Source organism: Zootermopsis nevadensis, unplaced genomic scaffold, assembly GCF_977971745.1.
Source record: "Zootermopsis nevadensis isolate Lab colony 2312 unplaced genomic scaffold, Znev_1.0 Znev_ptg000083l, whole genome shotgun sequence".
Lineage (NCBI taxonomy): Eukaryota > Metazoa > Arthropoda > Insecta > Blattodea > Termopsidae > Zootermopsis > Zootermopsis nevadensis.
This window is the reverse complement of record NW_028259214.1, coordinates 730,950-758,836: the sequence shown is the minus strand read 5'-3', so window position 1 is coordinate 758,836 and position 27,887 is coordinate 730,950. Positions and strand designations below refer to the sequence as shown.

General features: G+C 36.4%; 2 protein-coding genes and 1 long non-coding RNA gene across 7 annotated transcripts in view; 1 reads left to right on the top strand and 2 right to left on the bottom strand.

Moving 5' to 3' along the window:
* LOC147870927 (uncharacterized) overlaps positions 1-22,459 on the top strand; it is a 474,306-nt gene extending 451,847 nt beyond the window's left edge. Inside the window, exons 3-6 of the long non-coding RNA XR_015533021.1 lie at positions 11,765-11,981; positions 16,144-16,268; positions 18,447-18,525; positions 20,993-22,459. This is a non-coding gene — a long non-coding RNA (uncharacterized LOC147870927). The remainder of the gene's footprint in view (positions 1-11,764; positions 11,982-16,143; positions 16,269-18,446; positions 18,526-20,992) is intronic.
* On the bottom strand, positions 201-9,526 carry LOC147870928 (ryanodine receptor-like). The gene is made up of 6 exons (XM_087341648.1): positions 9,512-9,526; positions 9,009-9,146; positions 8,183-8,336; positions 4,901-5,024; positions 3,147-3,223; positions 201-1,394 (listed from the first exon to the last, which is right to left on the bottom strand). The coding sequence occupies exons 1-4, from the start codon at positions 9,524-9,526 to the stop codon at positions 5,008-5,010; spliced, it is 324 nt and encodes a 107-aa protein (XP_087197774.1). The 3' UTR covers positions 201-1,394; positions 3,147-3,223; positions 4,901-5,007.
* Positions 9,511-26,019, bottom strand: LOC147870926 (ryanodine receptor-like). 5 transcript variants are annotated; one of them, XR_015533042.1, is made up of 18 exons: positions 25,978-26,019; positions 25,124-25,222; positions 24,447-24,600; positions 24,220-24,343; positions 23,540-23,630; positions 22,461-22,643; positions 21,666-21,846; positions 20,166-20,380; positions 19,792-19,946; positions 18,427-18,551; positions 17,262-17,462; positions 15,728-16,006; positions 15,057-15,277; positions 14,010-14,100; positions 13,423-13,563; positions 11,749-11,918; positions 11,224-11,343; positions 9,511-9,681 (listed from the first exon to the last, which is right to left on the bottom strand). XR_015533042.1 is itself a non-coding variant. In XM_087341698.1 (18 exons), exons 3-17 carry the CDS (start codon positions 24,594-24,596, stop codon positions 11,245-11,247), a joined length of 2,418 nt encoding a protein of 805 aa, XP_087197824.1. In that variant the 5' UTR covers positions 24,597-24,600; positions 25,124-25,222; positions 25,978-26,019; the 3' UTR covers positions 9,511-9,681; positions 11,224-11,244. The 5 variants fall into 5 exon arrangements, 3 of the variants coding, with proteins under 3 accessions (XP_087197824.1, XP_087197823.1, XP_087197825.1); XM_087341698.1 differs by having other exon boundaries at positions 11,224-11,335; XM_087341697.1 differs by lacking the exon at positions 11,224-11,343.
* Between the last annotated feature and the right edge of the window lie 1,868 nt (positions 26,020-27,887).

Below are 27,887 nucleotides of genomic sequence, written 5' to 3'. Positions count from 1 at the left end.
TCAGATCCTGGTACACACAGCAGAATTGTTGCCAACTTGTCAACTGAAATTACTTCCACTCGTTGTTATCACTGTCACGTTTCTCATTTTTATCTTTCCATTTTATTTAGTTCGGATTCTTCACTTTTTAAAGTGCTTGAAATGTCACTGTGGTCCATACTGAAGTTCCTACTAATTCACGATAACTCCCAAGACATAAATACAGTTTTGAACAAGGATTTAATGGCAGAGAATAGTATCATATGGAACAACACAAGTTTGTAGCACAAATCAGGTCCTGTGAGCCCGACAGGTCTCTTGGACCATTACGAGCATAGATAAAAGTTGTCAGTGGAACCACGGTTCCGGAGAATTTGACGTGAATACGTCTATACGGAAAGGAAGTTTATATATTGGCTTTATTCTAAATATTTCCTTTATACATGCTTTACAATTGAGTAAAGTTTGATTAAGGCCATTATTGTTGATTTGTTGATAAACATTTTCGTTTCACGTTTTAGTTTCACTTTTTCGTTTCGTTTTAGTTTCACGTTTTCGTTTCACTTTTTGCCGAATGACACTGACCCGAAAATATAGACGTATTTACGTCAAAAGACTTATATTGATTGATAATCCATTATTTAACCGCAAAGATAAAATAATATCAGCTGCCTAAGTAGAACCTCTTTGTTTTCACTGTATTCTGTTACACGTCACTAAAAATAAAGCTTACTACATTGAAACAAAAGATTATTATATCCACGCAAAATGATAAAAAATTCTGATGACTCACATTATATGAACTAATTCTCAGTATGCAATATGAATAGTCCAACGAACAAACTCGCCACTCTGTGTCGAAACTCTAAAGTCTGGGCAGTGATTGGTTACTTACAAGCAGCTTTATGGGTTATAAGAATATCTCACTTTGCATAAACAATAAAGATATTTTTACAAAATTTTCTATGCATTCTTCCAGTTTTACCATAAATATTAAAGGTCGTCTATTACGTTTTTATATATAAAAGGACATCAACTTGTTTCCGGGCTTTGATTGACTGCAGTTGAGGTTATGGAAACAATGGATTTGATGGTGGTGAAGATTTCCGCTCTTATCAATGGATGATGATGCCACTTGAAGATGAATATAGTGGCTACTTATGTAATTACTCATCATTTGAGCAGAAAATCTCTGCAAATTAAATAAAAATATCTAAAATGGACAGACATGGTTCATATATCAAAAGAATCTAAATAGCTGGAGAGAATGGAAGTTGCAGAATCTCCAAGGTCCAAAGATCCATTCCTGATCAGATGTCAATGTACCGGAAGAGACCAATGAGCTGGTGGTTGCATGATTACAGTGGAATAGCCATTTTCCATATTCTCAAGGATGAGGTCGTGTATGTAATGAGCTGCAATGAAAATACATCATGTAAAAGTAACATTATAATAACATCTTCCCTTCACACATACACACACACATATATATATATATATATATATATATAAGTCTGATAATAAAATGTACATATTAATATATTCATCTGGTATAACACCTATAATATAACTATGGCTTTTTTAATTAATATATTCCACAAAAAAATATGAATGCTTTCGCTTATAAAAATGTAGTAATATTACCGATATTCCATTTCTTTTGAACGGTGCACAGAAGAGTAAAGTGGTTATGTAAAAATATTATTTTTGGTGAGTATATTTCACAAAAACTGTCGGTCTTCCCTAACCTCAAACTTCAGCTGAAATTCTATACTATATATATATATATATTGTATACCAATTGTATAATGTCTAAGAATTTAATTCATAATTATATAAGGAGTATGGGTGTATCTGAAACTGAATGTAATGTTTTAATACGCTATTGTTACACATCCTGACGTATTCTACTGTTGATATATTATCTTATAACTGAATAATGAAGTTAATTTAATTTAATATAACATCAAGTGTAATGACAAAGAATATATCAGAGCAAGGATTATCAGTCATTTGGAGGTCTGTGGCCACGATAACCATTTCTTATCAACCCACCGACACGTAGGTATAGAAATTACGACGTTTATTGAAAAGCCATACGAAATCCATAAACATTTATGAAATGTACTGAATATAGAGGGTGTGCGTGGTTTAAGCATTAGTTAACAAGTGGTTATTAATACAGAACACAACTGCAATCACAAACTCCTTTCTGGCTTCCGCTAGAACCTATGTGACTAACATACGCAGCAATCATTCAAGCCTGAGCTTAGATTAGGTACCAATCTCATTATTTTGATGCTGGATATAATAATTACTGCAAACATCTGTAAAAATATTAGATTTAAAGTAAACGAGAAATAACGTAATCAAAATGAACACAGGAGAGCGAGAGGCAATGTACAGAAAGTTCAAACGAAAGCTTATGCATTATGAAATGGATTACTGACGAGAAAAAGGAACTACATCTGAAATAGCAGATATAATACCTCAATCAACTCGTTACTATTTAAAGTAGACGCAACGTAGAATGGGACTTTCACACTGGAAAACTTGACGTACTTCCTTAAATCTTAGCAGCCCAGGAATTATATTCCAGATATCAGCGTGTCTAAAACTATCCGACAAAGATTATTCATGCCCATAGAATGATATAAATTTTCATACAGAGATAATGGTCTTATAGAATACTTAGGGCCACAATTACGAAACTTCATTTGAACCATCTTGATTTTTTTTTTAAAATTCCGGACTGCACATACGATTTTAGAAATACTAATCTCTGAACTAGAATGATTATATCAAATGTGTTGGACTTCTAGGCAGGAACACTGTGTTTACTTTGAAGACAGATACACAGATACCAGCAGTCTGGAGAAAAACAATGCCACGCAACTGAAGATGGCTGTCGTCTCGGTTGCAGTGCAATGCGTTGTCTGGTACAAGTTTCAGAGGAACTTGCTGCCTCAGACATCAAGGCGATGATCAAGGCAACATGTATCTCCGAAACGCTGGTAAATTTCAACCTGACTTCACAGCGCTACGACCCGGAAGACGGCCATCTTGTTACGCGCTGCCATACAATTGTTTTATTAATATAATGTGTAGTCTTCAGATACTGCTTTAATTAGTTACGAGTTATCAGAATAGAAAAAATCACCACTTACCGCATCTAATATCTGAACTTTACTCTTCTGACGAGACGATTTCATTCTTAATCGTGTAACGCTCGCAGTAAGTCCCTCTGGAATATGACATTAGTAGTTCTTATTACTATGCCCCATTTATTTCAAAAGACAATTTCTCTAGTTAATTTCATTTGTAAAAAAATATTAAACATCCTACAATTAACTTCAATGTGTTAATAAAACGTAGCAATGAGAAAATATAAAAATTTCAAATTTTTCATAATAATACAAATTTTGACTGGAGTAGAATTTGATCACGATCTCTCTTTGTATCTGCCGACATATTTCGATCTGTGATTCAGATAATTTCTATTAATTATGTTGCCTTCATATATAAATCTGTATATGTATAAAATATAATATACCTTGCACACAAACATTCGATCGATTCGGCTCACATTCGACGAAACACGTCCCGATCACTTTGAGACACCGTAACATACTCCCGCTTTACCATATCAGGCTTCTAAATCACAAGTGAACGAGTATTTCTGCACAAATTGTTATCACGGGCCAAAAAGTTATATAAAATTATAAATTATATTCATCACGATATGGAGGACGAAAATTCAGTAGAAGTTTACTTGTAGGATATAAATATAACTTCTTAAAATTGTTATACGAGGTGCGATCGGAAAGTTTACAGACTGTGTCAATAGAGGGCGAACCGGATGTAGTACGAGCTTCTGCCGCTAGGGGGTGCGGCCTACATTCATAGTGAATCAGTGTGCCAGCCGGCATCATCGAATTAGCATTTGTTTCTTAGTTACGGGCGTTTTGGTAGTGCATTACACCGACCCTCCTGCGATTTCGGAATGGCGTGTGCATCAAATTTTGCCAAAGACTCGCCAAAACGGCTACGGAAACCTATGAAATGCTAAAGCAAGCATTTGGGGAGTCCGCAATGGGTCGTGCACAAACTTTTGTGTGGCATTCACGTTTTAAAAATGGCCGAACCTCTGTCGATGATGACGAGCGTTCTGGACGACCATCTTCGAGCACAACGCCCGAAAATGTTATGAAGATCGACGTCGTACCATCAACGACTTGTGCGACATTGTTGGGATAGGCTATGGGACCTGTCAGCTGATTCTAAAGGAAGAACTCCACATGCGACGCATCCTGTCTGAGGACCAGAAGCAGAATCGACTTCTCGTTTGTCAGGAGCTCAAAGATCTTGCAAGAACCGACCCCAACTTCCTTTCTAAGCTCCGTGTGACTTCTTCCTCTTCCCAAAGATGAAAAATCAGCTAAAGGGAAGGAGATTTGAGACGATAGAAGAGATTCAGGCAGAATCGCAGATGGTGCTTGACAGGCTGACAAAGAAAGATTTCCAGGGATGCTTCCAGGCTTGGCAGCGGCGCTGGGATCGTTGTGTTCACTCCCAGGGGAACTACTTCGAGGGTGATGGATGAATTTAATACCTGAGATAAGTGTACGGGTTTTTATACGCGCAGTCTTGAAACCTTTCGATCGCACCTCGTATCTCTTAAAGATAGAAGATTAATTAATGAATATTGCTGATTAAATTAATAATTACAATTTAAAATTAAACATTAGATCTGCGTATTTTATTCAGGTCGGCATTTTATCGAATTACTTTAGTGATATTTTAAAAATGTGCCTACCTGAACACAAGAAATATGTTACGTCTCGATAATATTCCCTATATTTACTAATATTATAAACATATAAGAAATTGTATATATAATAATACCATAATCATGACTCACTTTTGACATTGCAAGCTTGGAGTAAAGATAATGTTGCCATGACATTTCATCTGCTGGACCAATCTTATCAGGGAAAGCGAGCTGTATCTTGGCAAAATTCCATTATGTCAGTCTCCGGCAGTTTCTGAAATACAGTCGTAAGTAGTTTATTTTATCACAAGAATTAAAATGTCCCCTGCACATGTCAAGAATTTGAGAAATACAAATTAAAAATGAAAACAAAAACTGACGAGAAAATGCATAGCCACTAGAGTTTCTGGCATGCTGTCACAGGCTTACGTAAAAGCATATTCACATTAATCGCATTGCTGTCAATCTTCATTCTAATTACAATCATCCCCCCTTCCCCCCAAAACCCCAATTTACAGCTCCGCAATGAGCTGATAAGCAGTTAATGCGCTACGCAAACCACGTGACCAGAAATCGAGAAAAGAATCCCTGAAACGAGACAAAATTTTCCTCTACATGGCTTTTCATAACCTAAAGATTCATTACTGTATTCACAAAAGCCCACGACTGTATGATGTCCTCCGACAGGTAAATATGATTTAATTCCAAAAAATTCTATTTCTGTAAGATGATAATCGACTTAAAAAAAAATATTTTAATATTTTCCGTCAAATCACAATTTTTAATAAGATAATAAAATATAAAATATTTAAAATATCATTTCACGTTCCGCATCGAATGATCGATTTACAAATTGGAACGTCTCTTACGACATTTATAATTTATACCTGAGGACGGTTAAATATAACCGAAACATCCTCAAAATTATAATTTGGGTAGTAATTTTGAAAACAAAGTCACAGTGCATTCCTGTTGGATATTTCTGATTCTTAGTTTATTTCTCAGCTGTACAGGTTATGGGATAATGAGTACCAATAATGAGTTTAGGAGGAGGAGGATATGGAAGAAAGCGAATGTGGCCGATTTTAAGGCAACTGTCACAGGATTCAACTGGAAGGACTACAGAACTTCAAGAAAATATAAATACGTAAGAACAGTCTGACCTCAGGCAATTAAACCCAGAATCTTCAAACACAAATATAGAATAAAAGTACCAAATACTTAATAGTATTTGATTTATGATTTACGGAGTAAGATATTAAATATATAACATTTAATACTGCGACAGTTAGTAAATAAAATAGTTATAGTAAGAGACAACTACAGTTCTGAGTTTGAAAAAGGTTAACGAAATACTAAGATTTCCATGTATCTGTGTCAAATTCAGAAAAAATAATATCAAGTTATGGTAGGCGACATACAGAAAATTACATTCTTTTAAGTCCAAGAAGAACAAATTTTTAATAAAAATAAGGAAATGAGATGATAATGTTGCGTCATATTGTGTTGAAATATATACTTGTTCAATTTTATCAGTCTAAACACAATAAAATATTATTACAATTAACATTTAAATATTTAAAATATATTAAAATGACGCTCTCCATCGAAATGCTCGATTTAGATGGAGAGCACCATTTTAATATATTTTAAATATTTAAATGTTAATTGTAATAATATTTTATTGTGTTTAGACTGATAAAATTGAACAAGTAAAAATAAGGAACTCAAGTTTATCAATGTTTCAAGCCATTAAATTCCAGCCACCACTTTACTGTCCACATCTTTCTCTGACATACTGGTATCTCAAATAATTATATCTTCGTAAACCGCCTGTGAATACGATGGCTCTTGGTGGTCGGGAGTTTAAATTCATGAAGCCTCGTGGACCAAATTCAAATTTATTCTGGCATCACAGAAAAGATTTCTGCTGCACTGAGGATAACAATATCCAGGCAGATAAGACGTAAAATATTACCAAGCTTATTATCCCAGATTGAGAAGAAACATAGGAGTAATATTCCTATTAATCAGATATTAACAAACCTTAAATGGAACCTAACGAGGTGAATATATATTTAGAGACAGAATCATTTCACAGTAGAGTAAGAGTGTGATGATGAATTGTAAGTATATTGTTTACCATATGCGTGCAAGCTGTCAGAGCTGAGTAAATGAGATATAAAAATTATTTTTTTTTTGCAATATTACAAAATTACATTTTATTTCACCTCAGTTATCTGAATACTGCCTGAAGCTGCAATTTCAATATTAGTACCGTTGATAGTCCCCCCGTAAGTTGTGCATTTCCTTCCCTGTCATCCTGTACCTTCGCTTCTTTTCTTTATGTCAACCCGTTCCCAACCTTCATTATTTTCCCATCTTCTGTTGTTTTCTTAGGTCATATAGGGGCCAGTCTCTGCCCAGTGGTCGTACGCTTCATGCTGCTTTCATTTATTTCAGAGAAAATTGGGGTTTTATTCCTGGATTAGAAACTGCGGCTGACAACCGGCACAGGTCACAGGGACTTCACGTTCATTCATTCTTTGTTACTTGCCTGTATTTGTCTATAAGCATGTGTACTCTTGTTCAATAACATAGTTTGTAAATAAACAATTTTGTTATAAAGGGTTCTGGACCTGTGTACGTATCAATGTGATAATGTGTGTAGAGATTCATACTTCCACGTGTTAATATTTATTTCTGGCTATGTCATGAAAATGATGTAATTTAGAGATAAGGTACAATTACAATACATACTCTCACTGGCAATCAACACCAATCAAATAAATGTTCCCTGAAAGTGTTCTCATAGATTTAAAATTTTTAGGGTAAAATAATGTGAAAGAAACCAAAAATTCCAAAGTCATTACCACGTTAACTCGGTGGAAAGAGCATGCGTGACATTTTTCTTTTTTGCACAATTCCTGAAAATTGTTAATGCATGTGAAATGGTAATATCAGAGAAGCTCAACGCTCGTGTGCTACTTCATAAGGTATCACGCATTAAGACTGGCAAGTGTCATTGAAGTCCGTGTACATCCATTTCTTGACTTGACGTGGAATGACCAACACTGACCTCAGTTGGGAGAACGCTCAAATGTTACTGTTCAACTGTTAACAGGCCTCATCCTGTATTCCAGGAGCGTTGCAATCATTTCTAAACAAATCTCATAATTAATTGAAATAATCACGTTTTAATAACTAAAGGAGACACAAAATGAGACATTTAATTCCACGTAGGTAACTTAATGTGGGACATTTAAACTTAGTATATCAGGCAAGTTAAAGGTTAAACAGAGATTGACGAAAAAGTGAATTTCTTGTGACGTTCAACAATCTACAAACGGCAGAGGATGCGCTTTTGAAATCTGGGTAATACGGTTTCATAAATCAGGCTATCCAACCTCACAATGGCTTGTCAGTTCTTACCACAAGTTGTCAGCTCCTCTTTTTCCTTCTTTGCCCAGATGTCATGAGCATTTTCCGCCAGCCTCTCAGCCATGTTCTGCATTTCTCTGCTTAGTGTCAGATTAGTCATATCCACTGGGTGTGGGTGGTAGTTAAATGGTGTAGCTTTATCAACCTCAAAGAAACAAAGTTGTATGTTCAGTGGAAGATTATTAATTATTATTATTATTATTAAAGCTCTGAATGGACCTTGTATTGCCCATGGCAAATCATCATTGCTGCGCTATCTGTTGGGTTTTTGTTATACTGTTTGCCCCATTCGACACTGAAGCATTGCACTTTCCATTTCTTCCATCGCTTTGTTCATAGAAATGACTTTACACGAGGTATTTTCTTTGCTTTCTCGACACTCCTGCTGTTTAAACCAGGAAGCAACTTGGCCTTTCGCCCCGCCTCAATTTGGAAATGACGGAAGTGTTATAGGAACCCGTTAACAGAAACATTGGAATTTGTGGTAGTGGGAGCGAATTCGACAGCGCTGAAGATGAGAAGAGTGTTGTGGTTGAAAAACCATCAGACAGCGAAGCAGATATTGTGAGGGACGCAAAAGACAAGTTAGTGAGCAATTTTCTATTGAAACAACTGCAGGGCGATTGGAAGAGGGAAAAACTTGACACTTTGTATGTCACGAATCTGTTACTGACAGGCCATTTAAATACTGTCACAGTGTTAGCTTAGTGGATATATAAATATTAGCATGAAGGGTTAAAACAAGTGCTGAATTCTGTGGGCACTGGAAGAGGTGAAATAAGAGCGCATACCTTATCATAAATGAATTAATACTTACTGGGCTCGTTTTGGAAGATCTTCTTGTGGAATTTCTATTGTTTGACGGTACTTCAACATCTGAGTGTTCCACAGTCCAACCAATAGCAAGCAGGGCTTTCAAGGACTCTCTCACTGGCTCCTTATAACGCTCTTTCTCCTGAATATAAGACGACAGCTTTATTTTAGAAAATATTTTCCACGTCATACACAGATTCATGTGTGTTCAGAAGTTTCCATGACATCAAATGTACAAGTAGTTTAGAATTAATACAATGATTTATACTCGTCACCTCGCATTATAAAAGTGAATTCTGGGCAGCTGGCGGGGCAAAGAATGGATGCGGAACATTTGTACGGACATCTCTTCGAAAATGGCCTTTAGGAGAACTGATAAGTTGACGGAATGGAAGGTAACGGAACCGACCGATTGGGCTGAGCTCCCAGTGTAGGAGTTCTTTGTTGTTAGAAGCTGAAATATAATCTTGCATGTCATAGCGAAGCGTCCATTACAGTTTTACTTACATAGTCATTCAGCATGCTGTATGGTTCCAAGCGAGGGTGAGCTTTATAAGCATCAGACCACTGTTCTCCATTATACCCAACCATTATCCAATTTCTTACTGCCCCATGAATCATGATAATGTTCTGAGAACTGTTGGACAATATTGTTGAGATCGTTGTTCAAAACCACACTGAAACAAAGTTATAACATGAGAGAATTCAATCTATGCCATCAAATTGTGAGAATGCATATAAAATAATCATATTCTCAGTTTTCTGTAATGTATTATAAGAGAGAATCAAACTGATTATAAGAAAAAGTCATATAAACTAATAACATATAAGGTATTGCATGTGCGTCATATTGTGATTTATTTAAATAGTATTAAAAATATATTAAAATTGGCCATCAATCACAATATAAGATAATTAAAAGATTAAAATATCATTTTTACGTTCCGTATCGAGTACTCGATTTACATGTGGAACATTTACGACATGTTTCGGCTATATATAGCCATCATCAGAGTCGGTAACCAGCCACGATCCGATACAGTATAACTCCAATCTCTCCTAATACTGCTACGATATTACTTCTTGGTCCAGTATACACAACATTGGCATCACTACGAAATACAATCATATTAGTGACATGTGACACAACAACGGATGAAGATACAATATGAAGGACGTGAACATCATAAGAAAAATGAAAACTAAAAATCAGTAAAAATCAGTAATTCAGTTAAAAAGTTTATAACATAACACCTGATGATGGCTATATATAGCCGAAACATGTCGTAAATGTTCCACATGTAAATCGAGTACTCGATACGGAACGTAAAATGATATTTTAATCTTTTAATTATCTTATATTGTGATTGACGGCCAATTTTAATATATTTTTAATACTATTTAAACTAATAACAGTATCTAAATCTGTGGTTCCTGCCCAAGCCATCTGATCATGAACACACTGTGATGAAACCACTGATTATAATCACAATCAATTATTCTTGTTTTCTGCACCAGAAAATACTAAAACAGAACCACTGGAAATATTTGTCCTTCTGTTCATTTTCCCTTCTTGTCATCCAGTCTACCTCTGCGTCGCACATGGCTATTAACGGGTGAAACATGGCACTGTGCCACTACTAGTTACACTGCAGCTTGTATGGCTGTCGTCTGTACTGGCTAAGAACCACTGATTCAAGACATTACACTAAATGTTCATGATCTTATTTGGCACTAACTTAACAAATATTACTCTGCTCATGCCACCGCAAGATAACTTTTCATCAACTCGAAATGTTTCTCAGAATTAGACGGTGTTACTCGCACGGTCTACTTACTTCTCCCTACTCTGCAAATGGCCTTACTACAAATTTCGAGAAAGCAGAAGGGGGTACAGAAGCCTAGACCTAAGCAAACGCATTTCTCTGCCAGCTGGCAGAATGTCACTCAAGATGTGTTGTGGACAGAGAGAGAAGGAGACCTTGCGGCACTCGTATTACGTGGAAAATTCTCGTCACAATATTTTGCAACATCACAGCCGATTACCTTAAGATCAGTTTTAATATTGTTGTCTCATATGTTACTTGGTCTCTGAGATTTTCTGACCATAGTTTTGTTTATATTTATTTTTTGGCCAAGTATGCAACTTTAATAAAAAAAAGTTATTTTTTTATACATTGACCACTTGAGGAAACAAAGATGTTGGAAACATAACTTACTTTGTTCCACTTCCACACCTTCTATGGAGCCTTAAGGTTCATTACCATGTTCATACCAGTCAACAGTCTGCCACTGAACCCTCTCCTTAGCCAGATGGATCCAGTCCATGTCCTGAAACCCTGTTTCTTGAAGATTTATTTTCAAAAAATCTTCCTACCTTTCCCTAGGTCTCCTAAGTGGTCTATGAATTTTAGATTTTCAACAAAAATGTTGTAAGCATATGGTATTGACATAATGCAAGCTACAAGCCTTACCAATCACATTCTTTTTTATTTACTCTCTCTATAGTAATGTTTTATAAGATTTTCACTTATTTATGGCATTCGGTAGCTCGTCTTCCGAAATCCCCAAGATACAGAACTATTTGTCACATTGCCCTTGCATGTGTTGAAAGAATGTAATGGGTCGTAGAAATGTATAAAATTAAGGTTAAAAAATTATGTCTAATAATTTACAATGGTGTCCAAACATGTAACTTTTGCAGTTGTTACTGTGGAACAGAAACTTGCAAAAACAATAGATACCTGCTGGTATTTACAGGCTGTGGGTTGTACGGACCATCAGGATCTGTCCCTGTCTTTGAGCTGTACCATTCATCATCATAATTTTTGGAAAGAGAATAGTCTGGTGGTAAGGCACAACCAATGGCAGTCAAGCATGGAAGCGCTTTTCCAAACAGCTCTGGATCATAATCCTAAGATAAACAAACACTTTGTCTATTTTCTATTGATACAGCTGAGTAACATCTTCACAGCATGTAAGTACTGTCAAACAAATACTAATAAATACTAGTGGATGCAGTCTAGACTACAAGCTCCCTTTTAATGTCAGATGAGCTGAACCCATCACAGTTGGCCTTCTGAATTAGCTCCCAACCAGTAGCTATTCTATTCCTCAAAATTTGCTCGAATATGGGAAGAAGAAAACTGTGTTTTGTTGAGAGAAATGCAGTGTTATGCTACTTCCCACTAGCATAACTGGAACACATACGAGGCGCGTCCACAAAGTAAGTTTCCCTGGGGCCGTTTACAGAAACAAGACACAATTTCATGGAAATATTTATTGCAACAGATACAGCAAGTGTCCAGCTATTTTTCAACATATTCGCCACTGGAATTGAGACATTTGTCATACCGTGGGACCAACTTTTGAATACCTGTGTCGTAGAAGTCTGCCGCCTGGGATTGGAACCACTGTGTGACAACCATCTCCGCCTCTCTGTCATTCTCAAAACGCTGACGCTGACCGGACAGGAATTTCTTGAGGTGTAGGAAAAGATGGAAATCACTGGGAGCGAGGTCCGGGCTGTAGGGTGGATGATTAAACACCTCCCACCTGAACTCCTGCAGGAGACTTGCTGTCCGTCGAGCCGTGTGCGGCCTAGCGTTATCACTGACCGCACTTCACAGTCGGCGGGAGCTGGAATAAGAACCTCCATCTTCAACAGCTGCAACGATGCTACTGTGAGAACGCGGGAAGTGCCGTTAGTGCATGCGCCATGCTACGTCATTGCTCTATCACGTACGCACAGTCGCTTCGCGCAATATAAGGTTTGCTAGCTGTGGGACGAGTGGGAAACTTACGTTGTGGACGCGCCTCGTATATCAGATTATGGGTCTACTACCCTCAAAATATACTGATCACCTCATTCCCTCACCACCAAGCGGATTACAGACACTAGATATGGTAAACTACAAACATATCACATAGGTCAGTTCCTGTATTCAAAATTTCCAATAGCATTCTCACTCCCACCCCTCAAATTCACCCACTGCCTCATCTCCTCACGTAAACTTTACATGCAGCAAACTACAAATGCATAATATAGGTCAGACTCTACATTAAAGAATTATAATGTTCTGGTTTAACCCACCTCAAACTCACCAACCAATGGTAAACTACAAACACATGAGTGGATTATTATTTGTTCTGGCATCTTTTAATATTCTTTGTGGCTTACATTCACATACCACTGACAAGATTTTGAATGCCTGATACAACTTCTCAGTGTATAGGGTTGATAACTACAAAACAAAAAACAGCCATAAAACATGAAGGAATAACGCACAAGACTGTGAATAAAATAACTTTTATAAAGTGGCTCCAAGTAAAGGCCTCTGTAGGGTGACACACACATCCTACTGGAATCCACTGAACAGTATGATGGACAGATGATAAATTTTGAAACTATAAATTACCATTTTGGACAGAGAATCAAAGATGTTGCTGAACAGCATCATGGTCAACCTCTTCTCTTCATCACTGGATGCGCCGTACATCCCTTGCCCTGAAGTAGAACCGTAATACTTGGCACATCGGTCATAATGCAGCATCAGCAACTGGAAAACACAAGTTAGTTGAAAATGATAAGAAATAACTAAGAGTCTAAATTTTGTTTAATACTGTGATAAATATAATTTATAAAATTTTGAAGAAAATTGTTTAAATATGTTGCAGAAATTACTTATTACTTTGATATCCAAATCCATTTCCACTGTATATTCATTATAAATTATTTTATTATAACAACGAAAGACAACAAAGATTAGTTTTGGTGGTTGTATTAAAATAATGTATATTCTATTTTATTTTATTTCATTATACTTGACTTTACTTCAGTTTACATAAAAAAATATTTCTCTTCAAAAATAAATTTTTCGTGAATTTACACTCTGGAATTTTTATGTAGTAGTAATATAAATGGTCAAGAATCTGCATATAACTAACAAGTTCTTCCCCAAAATATGATGATGAAGAAAAAACATTTCACACTATGTATACATACTCTGAGGGCTACAGTGGTGTACTCTGACAGCTTGGAAACGTCAATGGTAAGCTTCCTCAGTAACTTTAGTAACATGCTTGGTTGCATTTGGCTGTAACAGAAATTATATCATAAGAAATAGGTGTTTTAAACACGAAATGGAGTGTTCACTGTCTGATAAAGAAAACAGTGTTTAAAAATTTCAGCATACTTCCAGCAACAAATGTTAATCCACGACTGACATTTCTACAGCAGTATAAAATTCAGGTTCCATACCTATCGACCTTTGAACCTGGTAACCCAAGAGCATACTTGCAGCTAGAATCCTCTTTATCAGTGACACTGAGAATGTATTTGCTGTTGGCCAGCATCAAGACAAATTGTCATCGCCGCACCATCTTTGTAACATTGTGCTTCCCATTTCAAAAAATCTGTTCATTCATATGTATGACTGCACGAGTTATTTGCCTTGCTATCAACATCAACACTGTATCAGCCACTAAGCAAAATCCAAAATCACAAGTTTGTTCATTTCATATTTTGTACAATAACATTAAAATTAAAATCTTCCTAAAACTTTGGAAATGGTACACCAAATATCTTTGAAATGAACGTTTAATACCGCTAAAATACTAAAGGAATACTGTGTTAGACATTGGTCATGCCTGAGGTACACTCAATACACGTGATTTTTTCAGTAGTTGGGCTCTACTCCCACCTTCAGCTGATTATGCAGACAGATCTTCAATAACTTTTTTAATTCTTAGTGACAGTGGTTGGGAATGAACCCAGGACTATTTAAATACTATGCCAGTGCTAACTACTAGAACACCTCTAAAACATATTTGCCTGTGAACAGGTTGCCCTTATACAAAATTAAATTCTCTCCAGCATTGACAGCGTCTTTCTCTGTATGCTCTTGCTGTGTTACAAGTAGGTTGCATAAGAGAGGCTCAACCAACAAAGCGAGGCAACAGAAACATGCCGTGCATCATTCTTACAAATTTCCACTTCACCCAATTTTAATTAAATCTGACTGTCATAAGCGTACTTAATTATGATACTTACCTGGTAAGAGCCACAAGGAAGTCTGACACGGCTTCTCTCTGGCCCTTGGTAAGCATTCTGTTTTTGGACAGTCTGTACACTGTATGCAGAGTGGCATCCAGCAAATTGGCATAATCATCAGCTTCATTGTAGAACGAGGAGTGTTTGATGAGGAGTGGCAAGATGGAATTACCAATGTAACGATTCATTGCCAGTGCCATGTCAGATTCATAGCCATCATTCTGAAATCAAGCAGGACTTAATGAATATGGTTTAACAGCTGAAAATCTTTGAAATCAGTTAAGGTGTATAATGTAACAGCAACTCAGCCATAATTACAAATATTCTTTTCATTACAGAATTATCATAATACACTTCATAAGAAATGCTACTGTTTCCGCACCCATAATTCCAATTATATGTTTCTGTTCTTCAAGGACAAGGATCAGTGTTGATGTTAGACGATATGAGAATTGGCGCTTTTTAGTACAGAGAACAGGAATATATATGACAAACTTATTAATTACAAATAATGGTTTTAAGATTTTAGTATTGAAAGAGCTATGGGAACAAAATTTTCCATAATCATTTCTAAAATTATAATACTTACAACTTCATTAACAAATAAAAATGCTATCATTTGCGATTTCAAAAATAAAATGTATTAATTAACTGTACGGCAAACAGCTTACTCTGTCCAACATAGTCGCCGCACGGAGATCAGGAAGGAACGCATCTTCCAGGAGTTTGTAGAACAGTTCTTGGGTCTCAATACCATAAACTCTCTCGAGGAAGAGTACTATGCTTTGTTTATTGCCAGGAATGAGACCAGATGGCATATCACTCTTAGGCCGTTCCTCTCCTGCTGCAGGATTTGTAAGGGTGAACCTCAGACTCAGCACCCCCTGTAGGTCTTCCAGAGGCACCAGCGACCGCAGAATGGCTCTTGCTCGAAGAGACTCATTTTTGCCCTGGGAATTAACAAGCAAAGACCTGATTAAGCGACATACACACTTTTATATCACACCAAAACATCTACTGTCTATATTAAATTCTAAGTCGTGTCTGCTAGGCATAATTTTCACTGTCATCTTATCACTGCAAGCAGTGGAATTTCGCTCATTGATCCTGATACTCCAGAAATAAGATTTCTTCAACCTGACAGACAGGAAGGGATAAGGAAGGCTAACATGACCAAGACTGAAGAGATGCGTCATAAATGAAGAAAACAGCGTATGTCCTATTGTATTTTGATTTTCATTATTAATCAAAAACAGCAATATCTCTGAAACAAAACAAAACTTTCAACATCCTGTAATCACTCAGCAATTACTATCAGTTTCTGAGCAAAATTATATATAAGATATAAAAAATTGTCTTATAGCTTTATTTTGTTTGTTTCAAAGGTTTCACATTTTAACTCTAAGACCGAAGTAATTGGTGTTTCTATTTCTTTGCATCTGTCACTTCTCATACCGCAAAATGCGCATGACACGTGGTACCAACTGCGACAATGTAAATAAGTCACGGCATGTTTTTTACAGAGATGTCACTGTATTTGTTACACTCATGCAAAGCTTTCTAGTGTGTTCTAATACAAAATGCAGTTTCATGTTACATGTGAAGAAAAATTAGCATTTTGGTGCGTGTGAGTGCTCACTACATATATATATATATATATATCTCACAAATAATTTTTACGTGTTGTATGTGTATGTTAAATGGACTAGACAAAAAATGTAACAGTTATGCCTATTTGCAGTCCCAGGCATGGAATACTGCTTTGTCAGAAAATATAACTTTCATCAGACAGACATTTTAATCTCCTGTCCTCATAGGTATCAACCTAAAACATTCAAAACAAGAGTGTCTGGTCTTACAGTTTATAACGTGTGATTAAAAAAATTTCCAGATTGGCTGTAAGGTGACACTACTAGTCTGTAAAAATTTCTCCTTAATGAAGGCATAATACAATCTGTTGAATCGTTTTCCATTTTTAAAAATATAAGATGCATAATTTAAAAATAATGTGTTACGTGCTATCAGCCACCTGGTAAGTCACAGGTTTAACATTACTCTGTTAAGAGAAAAATTGTGTAGCTGAAAGCACAGGAGTTTCACGGATGCTTACAACAAAGGCAGAAACACTGGATTTTCTGTAACAGGACACCATGAAATGAGCATTTAATGTATTTTATAAAAAGAGCATAAATTTTGTTAAATAACCTGTGCAATAACAGAAACATCTGGAGCACAGCACCCCAGCAAATCCACCAAAGTACAGTAGAAGTTCAGAATGGCAGATCCAGTGTCAATGTAGTCTTCATCTTCATCGCTCTCAAGCAGTGGATGTTCAAACTGTAATATGGACATCGTTCCTTCTGCTTCATCCATCAGCTTCCTCCTATCAGCAATGCGCTCTGACATCTGGAATGACAGAAACTCGCCGATTACCAAAAGAACCACAATACCAACAAAATATAAAACAAATCTGATACTTCTCTTTCATAAACATTCTCAATGTAAACATATTGATTCACTCAAGGGGAGTGATATTTCAAGCATGTACACACACACAAAACAGTCGTCATTATATTTAATAGGCCCTATTAACTCCTGGATATTCATGTTTAAAAACTGTGTAAATTCTGGTTTGTAACATCCAAAATGTGATAATTGTATAATTTCATAATTAGCATCTTGGAATACTGGTCTTACAACAAACAGCCCTGCACAGAACATTTGTGCTCTCTATGATACAAATTTTCAATGAACTACAGATTTTCAAGTAAGCGTTCTGCTCCCTCTTTCTTTTCTTTTCTTCACTTTGAAACCTGATCATTACTCTCTGATGTAATCTATTAAATCATATCATCCCATTTATGATGTTCATAAGCCTTCAACATCAAAAGATTGATAGCTATAGCAGGTTCTGGGAACATAATGAGAGGGAGACTAGAACTACTGTGAAAATTTCTACATTTTTGGACAATAACAGCTAGAACACCCACCAACAAACACCAAAGTTACTCAAAATTTTTCCTGTCACTTCCTACCCCCACAATAAATTTCAGACTGTAGCTTCAGTTCTTACACAGGTTGGGTTGAGGGTAATGCCCTTTGTTAACAACAATTTCTGTTGAAAAGAATTATTATAAATTGTGCCCCTAAAAAAATATATCCCAAGTATGCCGCAAGCACCAAGACGTAGAGAACCCCTGCAGTAGATCATGTCCGTGGCTGCATGTAACACTATAACAGTATATAAAGTAATTTGAATCAAATGTCAAGTATCATCAGAATACAACAGATTTAAGCAGCTATATTACTAGTTAATGCATTAACACTGACTGCTGTATATGTGCTTGATATGATGAACTTATGAGCAAACCTTATTTGCTTCCATGACAGCTCTCAGCAAGCCTTCTCCTTCTCCTCTTAGTGCCGGACCTAAGCACTCTGGGCGACGTATAAGAAGACGGATCACAAGGTTAGCATTTTCTTCTACACTCTCACCTACAAATAAAATACATTATTCATATAATTTTGACCTTTGTATTGTGGGTTTGTGAATGATTGAATATTACAGTAAGTTATTTTATGTACAGCTAGCACATCTACAGGATTCCACATTGTAATAGCTGGATGCAGGAAAACTTATTCTTAACAACATATTTTGAACGTCTGTTCATATTAATTTGGTCATATGTAATAAAGAAGTTTTATGAAATGAAACTGTAGAAACTAACTAACCAGATGGCTTACCGAACCCGAAGGTTCATCACCGAATTAACCAAAGCCCTTCACCGGACCCTGTCCTGGGCCAACAAAATCCAGTCTCCTTCAACTCCTATCTCCCATAGATCCCGCCTGAGATTATCCTCCCATCTACGTCTAGGTCTCCCCAGCGGTTTCTTCCCCTCAGACTTCCCAAATAGTGGACCCAACCAACCAGATGGCTTACCGAACCCGAAGGTTCATCACCGAATTAACCAAAGCCCTCCACCGGACCCTGTCCTGGGCCAACAAAATCCAGTCTCCTTCAACTCCTATCTCCCATAGATCCCGCCTGAGATTATCCTCCCATCTACGTCTAGGTCTCCCCAGCGGTTTCTTCCCCTCAGACTTCCCAAATAGTGGACCCAACCAACCAGATGGCTTACCGAACCCGAAGGTTCATCACCGAATTAACCAAAGCCCTCCACCGGACCCTGTCCTGGGCCCACAAAATCCAGTCTCCTTCAACTCCTATCTCCCACAGATCCCGCCTGAGATTATCCTCCCATCTACGTCTAGGTCTCCCCAGAGGTCTCTTCCCCTCAGGCTTCCACACCTCTTGTCCCATCCATGCTCGCTACATGTCCCGCCCATCTCACTCTTCTCGACTTAATCACCCTCACAAAACTGGGGGAGCAGTACAGATTTTTAAACTGTAGAAAACATCCATAAATTATAATAAATTCTTCTAGGGTCTAAGAAGAATTCATTAAACAAACTCACCGTGAAAGCTTCAGATCATACGTTGGTATAATTAATCAAAATTAAATAGAATCATGCTCTTTTAATATTTGCAATAAATGCGTTCACAGTATGCAATTAAATAAATCTGTACGTAAAGAGAAGCCAAAAACCGAATTCGCATACAAATGGAAGAGAAGAAAATGTTAACTAAGGTCATTAGAGTTGACTTTTTTTATCTATGAATAGGGCTCTTCATATGTTTCTCATACAGAAAAGATATAAGAATTTTAATTACCACTGACCCAGACACAGAATCTCAAGAAATCTAGATATCTCTCTCCTTCCACTGGATCCCATCCCAAGTCTGGATATTCTTTCTCAACAAGCTCAGAGTTTGATTGCAAACCACAACGGGAAAGATAGATGGCAATTTTCTCCAAGTAATGTTCTCTGAAAAACAAGTATATGCTTCACATAGAATCATATGAATGACAAATTTTCAAATAATTATATTCAAATAACTGTCGCAGTATGCTGTCTATAGAATCCAAACAATCTAAGTCATCCACTAAGCAATACATTAATCTGTATCTGCCATATTTCATGGCACGATCTGTATCATGAAAGCGAACTTAAGATTAAGGCAGAAGGCTAATCAAGAGTACTGACCTAAGTGCAAGAGCCAATTCAGTATTTTCCATGAGTGAGGAATAAGCCACATCCAGAGGCGTACTGCCACGCAGAGATGGTCGCGAGAGAAGAATGTTACTATTCTCCAGAAGAGATGCAAAATGGTCAAACATAGCCTTCTGGTTCTGACGAGAAGTCCTGCAGAAGTGGCACAGGAATCGGCAACAAGCTACGACCATCTCGTGAGAGGTGTCCTGATTTGAACAATACAAAAATGCGAAGATAGAAATAAAATAAAACTTACATTAAATTAAAGTAGTGTCCATAACTAATTTGTACAGAGAAAAATTTTTACAATTCCATTACTAAGTGAGATTTGAGGTTCTCATGGCAGCAAGCATGATGATGGCTGTCTTATCGGTTGTTGCACCATGTAGTCTGGCATAAGTTCATTGACGTTTGAGAGGTGGTGCCGCCTCGATCATCAGGGCAATGATTACTCAGCAACCCAGAAGATGACCACCGTCAATTCCATTAGTGTTATAATTCATTTTTGTATGACATTTTGATAATTAAATGGGGAAAACATGCAATTGTCTTAACAACTGTTACATGTAATAAGTAGATATGAACAAATAAGTCAATTATGAAAGTAAATGCAGTATTTTCAACATGACATGGAACAGTGTAATGAACAACATCATACCCATGCAGTTCTAGTAGGCAGACACTAGTATTTCATAAGAAACGTTTAGATGTGTTTACATGTCATCATACAAACTTCAAACATTTAGATGAAATAAAACATCAAATCAAAACATTCTGTTGGCCGCCATATTGTTATATTATTTTATTTTTATTTGTAGTGTTCTGTGTGACGACAGGTCCATACGAACAGGATCCTTCCATCCTTTTCTCGGACTGGGACCTGTTCATATACGTTCTTCGCAGATGATCCAGAAGTGGTTTGCCATTGCCTTCTTCTGTGTGTGAATGGAGTAATTGTTGGGATGCCACGGAGGAAAACTCCGTGTTGCCTAGACCACGGCCTTGCCCAACACAAGTTATAAATTCGAACCCGAGACCCCAGGATTACAAGGCCAGCGTTCTAACCGCTAGACCACCTCATCTTATTATTATTTAGTGTTCTGTGTGACGACAGGTCCATATGAACAGGATCCTTTTCTCGGACTGGGACCTGTTCATATACGTTCTTGGCAGATGATCCAGAAGTGGTTTGCCATTGCCTTCTTCTGTGTGTGAATGGAGTAATTGTTGGGATGCCACGGAGGAAAACTCCGTGTTGCCTAGACCACGGCCTTGCCCAACACAAGTTATAAATTCGGGCCCATAAGTTTTCATGGTAGCACTCTTTGTTCTGTTCAGTGCAGATTCCAGTGGTATACAACAGCAGTGGTCACACTGAATAATAGGATATGTAGACAGACGTGAGAAGCTTGATAACAGGGTTAAAAGAAGGATGAAATACGTTCCCTCTGCATGCTAAACAAATACTGAGAAGTGGTACTGAATTTCAACCTTCTCCTTTTGAGGCAATTCTCCTTCTTGTTCCGTGACTTGAGTTTGTGTCTGGGTGTCTGACTGGGCCTGAGCTCGTCTGCCAAGAGTATTCATCATCACTGCCATCACATTTTCATGGACACGCAGGATTCTAATCAGGTCAGGATGCTGGAAGAATATATAGTTGTTCACCAGTTTCCTAAAAAATAATATATATTAAGTGCATTTAGAACAATGTGCAGCAGTTAACATAATAATGGATTCAGTATTATGAATGTTCAAATAGTAGCCTGGAAAGAACATACAACCCCCAGTGGCATCTTTTATAACAGATAATAAACTTTTCATTATAATTTTTACACTCCACCTCAAGTGCGTCATTGCTGCACGCATTCCAATAACGGCATTATGTCATCATTGCACTAACGTAACCCAGTGTCACTGTTGTGCAAAAATGTGTTCTGACAATGATCTCTACTCCCAGTGTGGGACAACATAAAAGTAAAAACACAATTTACTATCTAACATAACTCCAAAATCTTTTATACAGTCAAAATGGAAAATTGAAACATCATTTACATAGTAATTAAAATTATACTTTTAGTCTCAAGTGTGAAAGATATAATTTTAGTTTTCTAAATATTAATTCCATACAGTTTACACTACATTACTTTTGTACAAAATCAATCATATCTCTTTTTAACCCTTGAAATTATTTGGAAACTGCCAGGTCCACTAGTTGTGTATAATTACGTGAGAAAAAATAAACAACAATAAGAATAATCACCATAATTACTGGTGAAACCAACTTACCATAGTCGTTCTCTCATCAGGCCCTCCTCCTCTTGCGACATCTGCACAGGCAACAGAGATCTTATCTGACTCAAACCAACCCACATTTGAGCGACATCATCCTTTGTCTTACTGTTAATTATGTATGTCTTCTGTAATGATCTAATGAGCTCACCAATGCTGTCATACTGTCGCACCAACAAGCTGAAATATTAAACAATGTTTAACATATATAATTTTTTACATCTGTAAAAAATTATATATGTTGAGAAGCCTCTAGAGGAGGCTAGGGCTCGATTTTGGGCTGTTACGCCATAGTAGTAGTAGTAATTCATAGCTTAGACTTTTTCAAAAAAATGTCTACGTGTACATGAAAGTACAATGTTACGTATGTTGCAAATAATAAGAACTTTAGTGAGAATGAGTGTTATGTAACACCACATATGACAGTTACCATAACTGATTCTGGGGGGGGGGGGATCAGAAACCTTTAGTCATTGTCGTCAACATTAATCTCTACTGTCTGTATGTCTCAGCTTATGTACAATTCAGATGCCATTATGCCAATGTCATTGCTATACTGCAATACCGTGAATAGGTTAAAATAATTTTTTGAAGTTTGCTTGGACATCCACTCAGTTTATGAATTGTGAATTGACACTAAGTGTTATCAACCATGGACTATTAAGACAGCTTCAGTAACTAGAATATTCACCTAGAGTATTATAAGTCTCATTATTTCGCGTGACAATAACTTGATTCACGGAACCAAAGGACTGGTCTAAGGAATAAAAATATTTATAGAATTTTTTTACTTCAATTTAAACACTTTCCAGTGGAACACATCTGGAGAACCAAGAGCATAAATTGCCTAGTTATACTTGTAGGTTAAAAATTGTTTCACAGAACATCAAGTTACTAAGCATAATTGCATTATAAGCCAACAATTCTTGGAATAAAGAAAGAAAATAAAACAGAGGAAACAAATGAAATGAAAATAAAATATTCGTGAACAAGAGGGACGCGCGGAAGAGGGTTTGTGTCACCGAGGCAACCGGCAACAGGAAAAGTGTCTGAAGAAACAATCATTGTCAACTTACCTGAACATTTCTCGTACAAGCTTAGATGTTTCAATCTGAGACTCTTCAGCCCACCTTACAATTGTACTAATTAATATTTTTCTGAAAACCTCTGTAACAGTTACATAAGATGGTTAAACAAGATATAATAAAACTAGTAAAAAGCCCATTTAAATTCAACAGGGAATCTTTCATATCCAAATCCCTCACTCTCTCTTCTTCTCCTTTATCCTTTTGTATCTTCTTCAAACCTTTCTCCCATCTCTCTTTCTTACTTTCCTTCTTTTACTCGTATTCATTTCCAATCCCTTTCACATATCAGTATCCTTGAACCTTCCCATCCTTCGTAATAACCGAACCCCTCTTTTTAGTTCACACAACACATCACAGTGACTACTTCACTTTTACAAATTATCATCATGCGGATATTTGACATGGAAAAATTTAATCTCAAGATGCTACATAATGTGGAAATTATCAAATTTAATCAAAATTCACTTATTCCGTTCTTGAGTTGTTTCATGAATATGGGCAAATGGACTGAAATGATTTTAGAAGGTGTTCCTCAAAGTTGCAAACACACCTAAACAGGATAATAAATAATGATAAATACCAAAACAATCACAGCTCATGATAAGCAATGAAACTGTCCCTAACACATTACTGGGATTATGTAATAAGACTTAGGACTAACACCTTACCTTCTGGTGATTTCTTTAAAGGTTCTTCTACTTCTTTGGGTTCTATTTCCAGTTCTTTCACAGCGTTGATAAAATTAAATAAACGCTTGAATGGGCGAGACTTCGCCACATCTGCTGCGGGTTCCTGAAGAAAACATGAAAATTCTTAACTGGTGACCACTCTTGACAGCTTATCACAGCAATATGGACTTCCCTTACAGCAAAACAATACACCATCTTCACCTCACCTCAGTTTCTTCAGGCTCCTGCAGAGCACTTAGTGAAACGTAGGACATAAGCCTGTCGTGGAACTTAGCCAGACGCTCGGCCTTGCTCTTCTCCACAGGGGCAATTCTCCCTCTCTTCTCCCTCCAAGTTCTTAAAGCCAAGAATTGCATTCATCTGCAAAAAAAACAATAAAACACAATTATTCTGCAATTTTTCCACAAATTTAGAATTCTGTCAAATGAAGAATCTTTTTAACAATGATTTTTGTACAAGTTATGTTCTCCAGTTTTATGATTAACCTTCAAAGGTTGAAAGGGATATGTGTGTGAGTGGATGAATGGCACTATATTGTAATCATACATTTTATTTATTAATATGAGCTCAGATGTTGAAACATGTCCTATACGCTGTTTAGCGTCACGTATAAATGTTTTACGTAGCAATTATAATTCACAGACTTCAGCTATGTATATTCAACTGAAGTAATGGATGTAAAATTAAAACAAGGCATGAATTAAAACAAACCTTCAGAATAATGTCAGAGTCCTGAAAAAAAAAGTATACTGCAAGACGAGATTTGTTTAACTTCCGAACAGCATCCATAGTGACCAACAGTTCTAGCTTGTTTTATACAATTCATGCTGAATTGTTAGAGAGAAAGAAATCCAGCAAAAACTGAAAGTACGAAAGCACTTACTTGCTCTCGAGGTGGGCATCTGAATTCTCTGGTCTTCTTAGCTGCAACAGCTGATGGCAAGTCAGACTGCTTGATTTCAACGTTTCTTCTCAGTTGATCCTATAAAAAAAAACATTATAGGAAACAATAACATGAAACTAGCACATTACTCATAAGATTTGCTATGACCAATCTTATGTAAGAACCACAGTAACATCCCTTCTTAGAGTGAGCTATATGATGAAACAGAGAGTTAGGTTTCTTATTATAATTCTAATATTTGATTCTCTTAAAGAATTTCTTGAAGGCTCACTCACTTACGTCAAACAAGTTGCATCTTATTCTGTTTAACTACGAAACTTCAATGTCATTCTAAAGCTTAACGACAACAGGATAATATTAAAAACTATACAATGAACAAACTAGTAATGAAGAAATAATTATTTCAGTATTATTCTTCCCACTGAAAAATATATTTAACGTTCTGTGACATTTTCACGAAAGGCCCCCTTAAAAACTACACGGTTTCAGTAATCTTGATAACTTGTAAGCAGTTACTTAATCAGTCGGAAAGATAAATTACTTCAGTTTAGTTAGTGTGTAATGTAAGTCAAGTGTTTCTATGATAATTTTAAAACTTCATTTCAATATAAACTTGAAACATTCTTTCACTCTAAATTCCAAGTACTAATAACAATATTTTGTGTACAAAGTTTAGACAATTATTTAGAAAATGGAGTAGTTTGTAATTTATACCCTAGGTTCATAAAAGACTTGACAAATCTTGCAAATTTCTTGCTTTAAATAGAAATTTGAACCAGCAAACTATGGCATGTAATTAGAATAAATTATAGTTTTCTAGAAGTAGAACTTACAGTCTGAAGATCACTAATAAAATCGTGACTGAAGGCGATGGTGGATTCCACTCTGTGCCGAAGCTGAATATCACAAAGGTGATGAAGCAAGTAACACATCTGAAGTTTAGCTCCTTCAGCCATCTTCATTTGTAACAAGCCCTTCTTATGCTCATCCTTACCATCTGCAAGGCACATTTTATACATGAGCATATTTTTTACTGAAATTTGGGACAGGCAGGTACATACAGACAATTAAATTTTGTCAAAATTCTTACAAGAAATCCATCCAGATAAATTTTGGCCTAGTGTACCACTGAAATAGGTTTTTTTTATTTATTTAAGACCATATTAAAAAGTCCAATGTGATAAGAGTTCATTTCAGATATCAAATCATCATGGAAAATGTGGGCATTTATGTATCGTGAATTGACAGGAAAAGATCAAAAGTTATTCATACAGCTAACTCAGTCTAGAAATAACTTCACAGACCCTGTGTCGAGGCACGAACAGTCGGGTCGTACAACACGACTACAAAACTGAGGGTTCAGGGCTAAAGAAACCTGAAATAACTGAAAATAAATGTAAAGTAGTTATGTATATAAAGACAGATTTTTACAAAAACTTTACGTTCAGGTAAATGGGTTCATTCTCAAGAACAGAGCTTTCATTTGACATTCTAAGCTTAAAAATGCAATAAATACACTGTATTTTGTAACAAGGATCACTTTATATACATGTGCGTAGACCACGGGAATTTAGATGTCGTACCTAAAACATTAATGGTTTAGTTGTATGCTAGTGGCCAGCTCGAACGCACATAAGCCATAATGCAAGGCCAAGAAAGGTTAATATTTAAATGCTCTCTCTTCCCAGCTTTTATCTCAAATTATTATACACATACAAAAATTACCTTTCTGAAATGATTCATCCCAAGTCCCTGGATCAATCGTGATCAGCGACTTAACAACATCCTCAACCAGCAACGAACGGTCCACCAGTTTCAGCGCGGGCCTGAAATAACATCGAACATTTTCATCAGTACACGCACGGCTCTTTATAAAGAATAAATCGAACCAAACCATTCCACAAATGCCCAAGTTTATACAATTTATACGCAGTAGTCTCTTGTAACTGGTCCCACAAAAACTATCTTTAATCGCCCTGATGACGGAGACAGTATGACCTCCGAAACGTTGGTTAACATCGACCAGACTACACAGCACAACAACCCAGAAGACAGAAATCTTCATACTCATCGCCCTGATGACGGAGGCAGTCTGACCTCCGAAACGTTGGTTAACATTGACCAGACTACACGGCGCAACAACCCAGAAGACGGAAGTCTTTATCTTTAATTGAATTCATTGAATACGTAAATATTCGACTTAGAAGCAATCTGACTGATAATATGATACAAACATATCATTTATTAAAATTTTATCATTAATATAAAAATGGGACCCTGTGGAACCAAACATGCAGTTTAAGAAATATTTTATCCAATTTGTTGCTTTACTACGAACAGGATTCAACTGTAACTGCGAGAATAAGAACCAATCACATCACAGACTTCAATAAATTCGAATCCCAATATCAAAAGAAATGTAATCCTGATTCAGCATTATAAAGTTTTTACGTGCACGTGTGTGTACGTATTTTCTCTTTTTTCACAGAGTACAACAAGTTTAACAATATTTTATTAGCAAAACAGAATTCTAATAATATTTTCTATTCTTCTTACAATAATTTAAAAATGTACGTCTGTCATATTCATCTGTGGTCTTAACTGATTCTGTTTTTAGGCAGCGCAGATTATGGTCCATTGCAGGATCTTCATATAATTCCTTTAACTCCGGACCCAACGGAACGATATATTCATTTTTACAAACCTCCCCGAAAGACAAAATCATTACTTCAGATGATTACCT